Source organism: Leucoraja erinacea, chromosome 17, assembly GCF_028641065.1.
Source record: "Leucoraja erinacea ecotype New England chromosome 17, Leri_hhj_1, whole genome shotgun sequence".
NCBI lineage: Eukaryota > Metazoa > Chordata > Chondrichthyes > Rajiformes > Rajidae > Leucoraja > Leucoraja erinaceus.
Genome location: NC_073393.1, coordinates 25,167,970 through 25,180,314, shown reverse-complemented (window position 1 = coordinate 25,180,314; position 12,345 = coordinate 25,167,970). Strand labels below are relative to the sequence as shown.

At 43.5% G+C, this 12,345-nt stretch overlaps 1 protein-coding gene across 1 annotated transcript; it reads right to left on the bottom strand.

The window, feature by feature from the left end:
• Window positions 1-1,428: 1,428 nt before the first annotated feature.
• On the bottom strand, window positions 1,429-11,960 carry clec3a (C-type lectin domain family 3, member A). The gene is made up of 3 exons (XM_055648842.1): window positions 11,162-11,960; window positions 5,078-5,158; window positions 1,429-4,508 (listed from the first exon to the last, which is right to left on the bottom strand). Exons 1-3 carry the CDS (start codon window positions 11,259-11,261, stop codon window positions 4,123-4,125), a joined length of 567 nt encoding a protein of 188 aa, XP_055504817.1. The 5' UTR covers window positions 11,262-11,960; the 3' UTR covers window positions 1,429-4,122.
• Window positions 11,961-12,345: the final 385 nt, after the last annotated feature.

Here is a 12,345-nt window from a genome sequence, read left to right as displayed (position 1 = left end):
GGAGGGAGAGGGAGGGAGATTAATTTATGAACCTGGATGTAGCTAATCTAGCTGTGTCAGTGTAATTCCCAGTGAGGATGTTTTCCAGTACTTTCACGTACAAGTGATGCATTCACAAGTTTTCAGAAGTGCTGGTGAATGGAGGGATAGATTTAGACTACACTTCTCAATGGGAATAGCAAACCTCAGACTCGATATCTCACAATTAAACTGACATGGATCTGCACTGAAAATCTGTAAGCAGTGTGTTGAATTGAAAGAAGGACTTTGATGCACAAGTCCTTCGATCCCTGAAGGTGGCAGCATAAGTATGTTAGGTGGTGCAGAACGTAAATAGGATTTCTGCCTCCATTAGCCAGGTCTTAGAATAAAGCGTGGAGGCTATGGTACAATGGGTAGACACCCAGAATCCTTTTCCACAGGGTGGAAATGTCCAACATTTGAAGTCATAGCTATAAGGTATGAGGGGGGAAGTTTAATGCAGGTGGGGAGATTGAGTTTAATGGGGCACGTTTTTTTCCAGAGAGTAGTGGAGCCCTGGGACACATTACCAGGGGTGGTTGTGGAGGCAGATATGATAGTGGTGTTTAAGAGGATTTTGGATAGGCACATGAAAGTGCAGGGAATAGAGGGATATTGATCACGTCAAGCAGATGTACATGATGTACATTTGTTATCAGTTTTAGTTTAGATTAGTTTAGAAATACAGCGCAGAAACAGGCCCTACGACCCACCGGCTCCCCGCCGATCATTGATCAACAGTTCCCTAGTTCTATGTTTTCCCACATTTGCATCCTACACACTAGAGGCAATTTACAGAGGCCAATTAACCTACAAACCACCATGTCTTTGAAATGTGGTAGGAAATCGGAGCACCCAGATCGGTTTAGGGTGATGAATAAGAGGTTTACAGAGGATCTGGAAATGTTCACATCTGAGGATTCACGTGTGGCGGCAGGCAGTAGATAGGAAGTTTGGTACTTTTGTAATATTGTCAGCACCAATATGTGGCGACTCGTGTACTGCGTAGGTTGTATGTAAAACAAAGCTTTTCACTGTACCTGGGCAGCAAGCGGCCGTTCCAGATGCTCCAAACCGCTGATGAGTGTTCTCCCGACGCCAAAGCCCCATCATCCGTCGAGAGGGACCGAATATCGGGCAGACGTTGCGGCGATTGCGAAGGCCTCAATAGGTCCGACCATGGGTGAACAAGGGGAAGTGGACTGGACCTTGTGCCTTGCCTCACAGTGGAAACCATTGTGGGGGATGTTTTTATGTTTAATTCTTTTTTAATGTGGCGTCTTACATTGGTGTGCTGCAAAAAATCTGAATTTCCCTGAGGAAGGGATTGATAAAGTATTTATCTATCTATCTATCTATCTATAAAGTATCACTCATTCATTTAACACTCAACGACAAACAAAAATCTGACCTGTAAATATATTCTTTCTTTAATAGTTTCACAGTGTCAGAACATGAACATTTTAAATTGAAAATTACATGTTTTACATATCGAGCAAACCAAACGGTAGAGTATATGGTTTCAGAGTGTTGCTTCTAAAGACATAACCATCAGAAAGTGCAGACTTTTAGATAGCAAATGCTGTAATGGAAAACACAAGCTGAGAAATATCAGTTAACATGGGTTGATCACATTAGTTATTGGGTCTGAAGATGGGCAGAAGTTGTCCCATTCATGTTATGGATGTCAACTTTCCAAAGGTGGCCTGGAGTCTTCACCAATTAAATGTTAATTCCCTAAACACTGTTGCAAGACAGTCAGGAGAAAGATCTTCGGGGGCATTTAAAAAAAAAATCACTTTCTTTAATATCCTTGCCTTTTGGTTTAGAACGGCAGCACAGTGGAGCAGCTGGTTACGATACTGCCTTTCAGATTCAGTGACCCAGGTTCAATCCTAACCTCCCATACTGTCGGTGTGGAGTTTGAATGTTCCCCACGTGACTGTGTGGGTTTCCTCTGGGTGCCCTGGTTTCCTCCTGCATCTGTGAGTTGGTAGATTAATTGGCTGCTGTAAATTGCCTTTATTGTGTAGGTAAGTGTAGTAAGGTTTAGAGGAGATATGGGGCCAAACAAGGGCAGGTGGGACTAGTGTAGATGGGACATTTTGGTCAGCATGGGCTAGGGGCCTGCTTCTGTGCTGAATGGCTCCATGACTCTATGACTAAGTGGTAGAACCAGGGAGAAATATTAGGAGAATAAAATGGGATGGGAGCAAACGGGCAGTCATGGTGGCTCAGTGGTAGAGTTTCTGCCTTACAGCGAATGCAGCACCGGAGACCCGGGTTCGATCCCGACTGCGGGTGTACAGAGCTTATAAGTTCTCCCCATAAAAGCATGGATTTTCTCTGAGATCCTCGGTTTCCTCCCACAACCCCAAGACATACAGGTTTGTAAGTTAATTGCCTTGGTAAATGTAAAAAATTGTCCCTAGTGGGTACAGGAAATAGTGTTAATATGCGGGGTTCGCTGCGGTAGGACGAAGGGCCTGTTTCCGCGCTGTATCTCTAATACTAAAAATTATAATTAAAATGGATGCTTCATGAACAGTGATGGATCTGTGGGCCTGTTTCCGTGCTGTATGACTCTATGATTCTCTGTTTGACCTACATGATAAGAACTATCTCATCAGAGATGTAATAATAAGCCTACACATGATACACTTGAGGTAGAGGATTCTGAAACTATGGAAAACTATGGAGCAAAATTCCAAGGAAAATCCAAACCTTCCATCTGTGATGTTACATGGAATTGCTTTATTGACAGACATGGTGGAAAATAAGAAAGGCTTTGGTTCTTGAAATCGCAGTTTGAAAATTATCCGAGAAACACTTAATGCATTATATTGGGACTTAATTCCTATATTAAAAGGGATGATAACCTTAAAATTATTTTGCTAAGATCTACTAAAATGCCTAAGGATTTGTAGAAAAACAGTTTGGCAATCTCTGCTGGTTGTCATCAATATTTGAAAGCTTTACCAACTTCTGGTCAATCAGAATGCCATATTGCCAACAGCCAGTGCTAATCAGAAGGAATGATATCAAATATTCACCTTAAAAAAATAAAAATAAAATTTAATCTAAAAACAATCAGGGTAGAAAATCAATTAGTATTTTAGCAAAACATTGCAAAAGCAGCCCACTATATCCTGCCTGCAATTCACGTCCAAAAGGTGTAGAATAAGGTAATGGCTAAATGACTGGATTAGAGGCAAGAATGGATAGGAGATGTTTAGAGGGATATGGGTCAAACACTGGCAGGTGGGACTGCTGTAGACAGGGCATCTGGTCGGCATGGACTGAAGGGCTGAAGGGCCTGTTTCCACACAGTATGATTCTATGACTATGATTCTAAGCTTGGTCTATTAATTAATGAGATGAATTTGGATCCCACTAAGCTAATTAGGGAGTTTCAATTCAGGTAACTAAATACATTTGGAATTATAAGCTAATTTCAATGGTAATGGTGGCTGAGAAAATACAGACCATTGAAGTGTGCGTCTGCATGGATTAGCAAGCCACTCAAAGCAGGGGGCAATTTGGGATAGACAATAAATGCTATCCTTGGCAACAATGTCCAGGATCCTGTCAATAAACATCTGGTGGCACACCAGTAGAGTTGCTGCCTTACAGTTCCAGAGATCCGGGTTCGATCCTGACTGATGCTGCACTCTGTACAGAGTTTGCATGTTCTCCCCGTGACTGCGTGGGTTTTCTCCAGGATCTCTGGTTTCCTCCGACACTCGCAGGTTTGTAGGTTAATTGGCTTAGTGTAATCGTAAATTGTCCTTAGTGTGTGTTGGATAGTGTAAGTGTGCGGGAATCGCTGGTCGGCATGGACCCGGTGGGACAAAATACCTGTTTCCCTGCTATATCTCTAAACTAAACCAAACTCAACTAAATAATTAATAAATTGGGCAGTAGGTGTGATGTTGATATTAATGCACAATTGTCTAACATTGATTTCCACCCATCACTGTTTGGTATCATTGAAAAATGCACATCCATGAAGATACTTATTTCAACACCTTCCACTGAAAAATGAACAGCAGAAAGGTTATGACCAAAACCACTCTGGAGTAGGCTGTGTGAGAGGGGGCTCTAAGGAATGAGGTATTCGCAAATGTATTTCTTCTCGTTACGACACACTTCGTCCGACCACTTGCCGCTAATAGACGCCGCCGCGCAATTCTCATGGGTCCCACCGCGTGGCTCATTCCGGTCCCAGTTGAGGTAATTAATGGCCATTCCATTGACGTCGACAAACTTGCCCTCAGAGGTCATGTCGTTGACCCCTATCCAGAAGTCCTTTGCCCCATTCAGGCTCTTCTTGGCATAGCTACGGACAGAGTTGTTTTCAGAGATGTCTCGTGGGATGCTCAAGGTTCCTCCTTGGGCGATACAATATTCATTAGCAGCGTGGTAGCTCTTTGCGATATTCGATGCCAGGTAACACTTCTTGTGAACTTTTATCCCTCTCAGGCAAACTGTGGGGGGAGAAGAGGAACTTTAATTCATGTTGTACTCTTTACAGTAGGCCGGGTACTGGGAACATGGTGAAGACCATTCCCAAGGTGGAGGTAGTGACTGTGAGTGAACAGGGACAGGGCAGAACTGGGGCAGCATGGTGGCGCAGCGGTAGAGTTGCTGCCAGACAACGGCAGAGGACTGGTTTCAATCCTGAATATGGGTGCTGTCTGTGTTGAGTTGGTACATTCTCCCAGTGACAGGGTGGGTTTTCTATGGATGACCTGTTTATCTCCCACACTCCAAAGATGTACAAGTTTTGTAGGTTAGTTGGCTTCTATAAATCATAAATTATCCCTAGTGTGTAGGATAGTGCTAGTGTGTGAGTGATTTCTGGTTGGCGTGGACTCAATGGGCCAAAGGGCCTGTTTCGCGCTGTGTCTCTAATGTCTAAAGTCTATGAGGATGCCTGTGTATAGCGATAATACTAATTGGAGTGATGATAGTTAGCATGAGGAAGGCCAGTAGTTACTGGTATTGGTGTTGGTTTATTACTGATTCATGTCGCTGCCCCATTTGGATTACTCACCAGTCTGAAGTGCCTGCGACTCCTTCAGCAGGTTTACTTCCCGCCACAATTTATCGATCTCATTCCTCAAATCATCTTTACCTGTCATTTAGCCGGAACAAAATGAAGAGTATGAGATGCTTCGCTCGAAACTTGACAGTGTCTGCGACTGAGAACAGCGATCGTCATATCTTCGCTGAAGACCAGCGGCAATACTACACTGTCAGCTCTCAGTCATGCAATGCAGCAATTACTGAGAGCTTCAAGTAGTCATACACTACAGAAACAAACCCAGGTCCATAAAGGCCATCAGGTGCCGACCTGGAATAATCTCACTTAGGGTTAAGTTTGGCTTTATTATCATCATGTATACCGAGGTACAGTGAAAACTTTGTTTTTCTTGCTATCCAAACATATCAGATAAAATGTGGAAACAAAGAAATGCAGATGCTGGTTTGTACTGAAGATTGATGAAAAGTGCTGGAGTAACTCAGTGGGTCAGACAGCATCTCTGGAGAAAATGGACGGGTGACATTTCGAGTCCCAACCCGAAACGTCACCCGTCCATTTTCTCCAGAGATGCTGCCTGACCCGCTGAGTTATTCCATGACTTTGTGTTTATCCTAACTCAGATAACACAATACATAAACAAAATCAAGTCAAATTCAATTACAATAGGTCTATCCACTATCAGTGCACCATCCTCATACAAACGATTTTATCAGGTGATTCCATTCCTGCTTTGTTCCAGAAGATGGAGCTCTCTTACCACAGGTTCCTAAGTGAAGCCAGTATGTACAATGTTTGAACCAGAGGCATCAGCAACAACCAACACGTGACGTTACTGTCATAAATGTGACTGAAAGTCTCTGTAGGGGACTTGAACAGCTACCCTTCATCTTCCGCCAAGACTCCTCACTCTACACATTAAGCAACCTGCATTATTTTTAGATCGGACCAGAAAATTAAATACTGCAACGAAAAAAGGACACGGAGTGTTGGAGTAAGTCAGCGGGTCAGGCAGCATCTCTAGAGGGAAGAGAGACACAAAATGCTGTAACACAGTGGGTCAGGCAGCATCTCTGGAGAAAAGGAATGGGTGATGTTTTGGAGTCGAGACTTCTTCAATAGACAATAGACAATAGGTGCAGGTGTAGGCCATTCGGCCCTTCGAGCCAGTACCGCCATTCAATGTGATTATGGCTGATCATCCCCAATCAGTACCCTGTTCCTGCCTTCTCCCCATATCCCCTGACTCTGCTATCTTTAAGAGCTCCCTCTTGAAAGTATCCAGAGAACCGGCCTCCACGCTGAGGCAGAGAATTTCACAGACTCACCACTCTCTGTGAGAAAAAGTGTTGCCTCATTTCCGTTCTAAATGGTTTACCCCTTATTCTTAAATTGTGGCCCCTGGTTCTGGACTCCCCCAACATCAGGAACATGTTTGTCCAAACCTTTAACTATCTTATATATTTCAATAAGATATCCTCTCATCCTTCTAAACTCCAGAGTCTACAAGCCCAGCTGTTCCATTCTCTCAGCATATGATAGTCCCGCCATCCCGGGAATTAACCTTGTAATCCTATGCTGCACTCCCTCAATAGCAAGAATGTCCTTCCTCAACTTAGGGGACCAAAACTGCACACAATACACCAGGTGTGGTCTCACTAGGACCCTGTACAACTGCAGAAGGACCTCTTTGCTCCTATACTCGACTCCTCTTGTTATAAAGGCCAACATGCCATTCGCTTTCTTCACTGCCTGCTGTACCTGCATGCTTACTTTCATAGACTGATGAACAAGGACCCCCAGATCCCGTTGTACTTCCCCTTTTCCCAACTTGACGCCATTTAGATAGTAATCTGCCTTCCTGTTTTTGATACCAAAGTGGACAACCACACATTTATCCACATTAAACTTCATCTGCCATGCATCTGCCCACTCCCCCAACCTGTCCAAGTCACCCTGCATTCTCATAGCATCCTCCTCACAGTTCACACTGCCACCCAGCTTTGTGTCATCTGCAAATTTGCTTATGTTACTTTGAATCCCTTCATCCAAATCATTGATGTATATTGTAAATAGCTGCGGTCCCAGCACTGAGCCTTGCGGTACTCCACTGGTCACTGCCTGCCATTCAGAAAGGGACCCGTTAATCCCTACTCTTTGTTTCCTGTCTGCCAACCAATTCAGACTCAAGGGAGAGGAAAACTAGAAGTATGAAAAGGTACAGAACAAATCAGAGCCTGCACCAATCACCAAGGAAAGGTGAAGCCCACAAGGGTCCATTGTTGGCTGTGTAACAGGTGATAACGAAGGGATGTATGGATGCGAACAGTGAAACAAGGGTGGGGGAGGGGCAGAGAGAGAGAAAATACAGGGGTTACTTGAAATTAGTGAAATCAGCATTCCTACTGCTGGGTTTTAAGTTGCCCAAGAGAAATATGAGGTGCTATTCCTCCAATTTGCATATGACCACACTCTGACAGTGGAGAACGCCTAGGACAGAAAGGTCAGTGTGGGAATGGGAAGAGGAGTTAAAATGTTTGACATCCTGGAGATCGCGTAGGCCAAGGCAAAATGAGTGTAGGTGTCCAGCAAAGCAATCTCCCAGTCTACTTTTTGTCTCGGCGACTGAACACGTTCTCCAGTTCAGTGATGATAGAGTGCGGCATTCTCAGAGGCAACATTCCTTACGCAAGGGGTTAAACTAAGACCATAGAAAATATAGACTATCTATTCTCTCAGTTGAATATAAATGATTTCTTGGAGCTACTGAGATGGCCTGGGGAGTTTTTCCTTGGTGTCCTATCTCAATATTAATGCCTAAAGGCAGATTGTTTTACTCATCACATTGATGGTGTGTAAACTCGTTCTCGTTAAATTTAATCTCACGTCTTCACCATTAAATTTGTGACTGTACTTTAAAACTACCTCAACAAATGGCACCTCAAATTACCCTAAAAGGAATGTAATGGCACTGTAAAAAAACAAAAGAAAACATAATATTAAAAAAAGCAAACCGTCTGAGACATTTAAGCTGCCAACCGCATGTGTTAATTGAGGAAAGACATTGCATTGTGAAAAGTTGCACACTCAATAAATCATGGAATCCAGCTCTATAAAGAAGCAATCAAATGGAAGCAATGGCACAAGATGAAAAAGTTGCCAAATGAAAGCAACTCTTCAGTCATTCATGGGAACTGGGAGAGTTTAGTACCAGATGGGAACAGCCTCAGAATAAAAGAATGGGGATGGGGAGGGATTTCTTTAGCCAGTAAGTGGTGAATCTGTAAAATTTATTGCCACAGAAGACGGTGGAGGCCAAGTCATTTGGGTATTTTTAAAGCAGAGATTGATAGGTTCTTGATTATAAGAGAGTCAAAGGTTACGGGGAGAAGGCAGGAGAATGGGGATTGAAGGGAAAATATGAACCGGCCCTGATTGAATGATGGTGTGGACTCAATGGGCCGAATGGCCTAAATCTGCTCCTATGTCTTATAGTTTTAATTCTTCATTGAAAGTAGCAAGGATGTTGAAGAGTTCTGACAAACTTGCACAGGAACATTAGAAATGTCCGAATGTTAACCAACAGTGGGCTCACAATGGGAGCTTTGTCACTGCCCAAGCAAGATCTCAATGCGAGTCTGGCAATTAACACAGACTAATAGACCCACTGTATTTACATGGTCTTTGCAAATAACTGTTGAGCTAAGTTACACTGCCGACAAATGTTCGTTTTTAGTATTCAAGTTCTGTGCATATACGTTAGGAATAATTATAACACAATGGGATTGACATGAGAAATTGACATTCCTGGAAAAGAGCAGCAGGGAATAAATGCTTCTTCTTCATGACGGCACAGTGGAGCAGCGGCAGAGTTGCTGCAGTACTGCACCAGAGACCTGGGTTCGATCCTGACTACAGGTGCTGTCTGCACCGAGTTGTACGTTCTCTCTGTGACCGCGAGGGGGTTTTCTCTGGGTGCCCCAGTTTCCTCCCACATTTCAAAGACCTGCAGTTTTTCTGTTAATTGGCTTTGGTAAAATTATACATTGTCCTCTTGTGTGTAGGATAGTGCCAGTACACAGGGTGATCGCTGGTCAGCGCGGACTCAGTGGGCCGAAAGGCCTGTTTCCGCACAGTATGTCTAAAGTAAAGTCTAAAGTCTTTAATTCCAGTCCCCTCGTTCTCCTGCTAATGTTAGATCCATTCCATTGGAAAGGATATTTTTTCACTACCTGAATAAAAGGGTCAAAATGAGTGAAACCAAAACCACTTTGCTGACTCCGTGCGAATACCAGCAATAGCAACATTAATCCAACTCTGCTCTATCAGTTCATTCATGGCATTTAAACTGAGAGACATTTCCGGTTTACACAGGCTTAGAAAAACATTGCAGCAGTGCAGAGTCGAGAAACCTTCATTCCACAGTAAGACGACTTGGGTGGCAAACCTACTGCAGAGGATCAAACACATTCTACTCAGAGATGCATAAACTTAACCGACATAATTTGAGGGGAATCGTTAATTATTTTATTACAGAAAGCTTTCTAAATGAATCATTATTGCTGGTGCAGGACACCTTTCTCTTCACACTGAGCATATTTACTACTGGAGTGGTAAGGTAGGCATCATATATATGTACGGACAGCTCTTAAATAGACAAAGCTTTGTGTCAGCACATATATAGCCTCAGTTGGACACACACACCACACGTACACACACACACGTACACACACACACACAGGACATACACATGCGACTTGCTAATCAAGGATGTACTTAAGTATGGCAAAGCTGTACTGGGCTGTATGTAAGAAAATAATTTCATTGTTTATTTGCACATGACAATAAAACCACCATTGAACCATTGAACATACACAGACACACACACACACACATGGACATACACAGGAGGCATCTCAGACTTTATGTTGTGCACTGTTTTAGTGTGACTCTTATCCTCATGGCTTTCATGCTGTCTGCTCACTTTTCAATCACCACCAACCCATCAGCAACTACACCACCTCCACAATAACACAATGCACATGTACAAGTAAACACTATAGAATAGCATTTACATGCAAACATACTCGTGCTCACACATTCGCAGAGAAATTATTTTCTTCTCTCAGAGAAATAATTTTCTTAGCACAAAACAAAAAGTTTTTCACACTACCTCGGTACACATGGCAATAAAGTAAACTGAACTGAATATTCATTCTTTCATTCACACAGAGCAAAGAATCTGCTTGCATTTCTCTGCATGCACACGTACACAATACATATCATACAAACATGCTACACATCACACACATGCTACGTAGCACACATACAGACACACAATACATTTAAAAACAGAAGCGCACACTAAGTATCATAAATGCACATACATACATTGTCTATCACACATCCACATACACACCATATCACATACACTATTTATGTCACACACAATATATCACACACCAAATATAACACTATATTACACATTATATATCACACACTGCAGACCACACTAACACTATACATAACACCATATAGTAGCAGGCCCCCCTCGGCCATGACTGACCATGGGTGATGCATCCTAGTTTGCAGGTGATGTGGTCAGATGCAAGCCTGGATGATGTCATATGGAGGACAGGCTGTTGCCCATGCAGCACGTCCCCCCTCTCTACATCACTGATCGATCCAAAGGAACAGCAGGGCCGTTACAGTTTGGCACCAGCGCCGTCGCAGGAGCTGCCAGAGCGAGGTTGTAGACAACAACAAACTGCCTTAGGGGCTCCGACTCTGGATTTTCATGAGGTTTACTGCAGGAGCCTTTTCCATGAATGGATATGGCCACAAGGCAGTGGGGGTTTTAAATCAGAGTTTTCCCTCTCCTAGATGGACTGCCTTCCCAGGCTGACGAGCCCCATCTGCCCTAGACTCATGGGGGCAGGAGCATGTACCTTCCCGTGCAGGTCTATAGCACCTGCCCACTGCCCAATACACCATATATCACACCCTAAAAATCACACTCACACAATATATCACACACTACATATTACAGTTACACTATATATCACACACACATATATAGAATGAGACTTTGATTACCTTTACCAGTTTTAGGTTTCGACCTGGATGATTGTGCTGTGGCGATGGACATTATTGCAATGCAGGCACAAGCAACCCAAATGATTTTTGGTCCTGCCATAGTGAAATCCAAATGCCCAGACAGCAATTCTGAAGGCTGGGATACCTCCCAGAGAAGCCAGCAGAAGAATCTAAACCAGGATGCAGAGTTAGCGGCCCAGGGAGGCACTGAATGTTTGCACAATCCGACCTATATTTATAGGGAAGTAGTGACGTTGTTGGAGTGTCTCAGATCGGTCATGAACACAGTCCTTTCAGGCTTCAGTTTGTTTAGCTCATCATTTATTCACACGTTGAACCACCTTATGTTTTTTTAGCTTCATTTCTTCTGGATGTTTAATGTATTTTTACCTACCGCTTCTCTTTTGCAAGCTTACTGCTCCGTGCTAAGTTCTATTCCATGTGCTTTGCCTGCCAGACTCGTGTAAACAGCGGGATACTTTTGATTAGTAAAAGGGGAATGTTATAACCAGCTGTGACTCAGGGACTTTTCCATCTGAAGGTCATCGGGTTCAATGACCCCCTCCAGAGCCCAATTTGTGACTGACAAACCTCAATACGTTACGGAGGAAAGGGAAATTAAATTGAAGCCCCCTCCTGCCCTCACTGGTGTATGTTGACATTCAGTGTCTCACCTTCAAAGAAGAGCGAATAAAAAAAATTACAAAGTGTCTGAGACAGCATGGTGGCGCTGTGGTAGAGTTGCTGCCATACAGCGCCAGGGACCCAGGTTCAATCCTGACCACGGGTGCTATTTGTATGGAATTTATATATTCTCCCCGTGACTACGTAGGCTTTCCCCATGCTCAAACCTCCTCCCAAAGATGTACAGGTTTGTAAGTTAATTAGCTTCGATAAAGATTGCAAATTGTAAATAAGTTGAACAGGTACTTCGGATCTGTCTTCACTAAGGAAGACACAAACAATCTCCCAGAGGTACTGGAGGACAGAGGATCTTGGGGGGTGGAGGAACTGAAAGAAATTTTCATTGGGCGAGAGGTGGTGTAGGGTAGGCTGATGGGACTGAAGGATGATAAGTCCCCTGGGCCTGATGGTCTGCATCCTGTAGATGGTCTACAGGGAGGTGGCTCTGGAAATAGTGGACGCATTGGTGGCCTTCCACTACCTGCAACCTCCGGCAACCA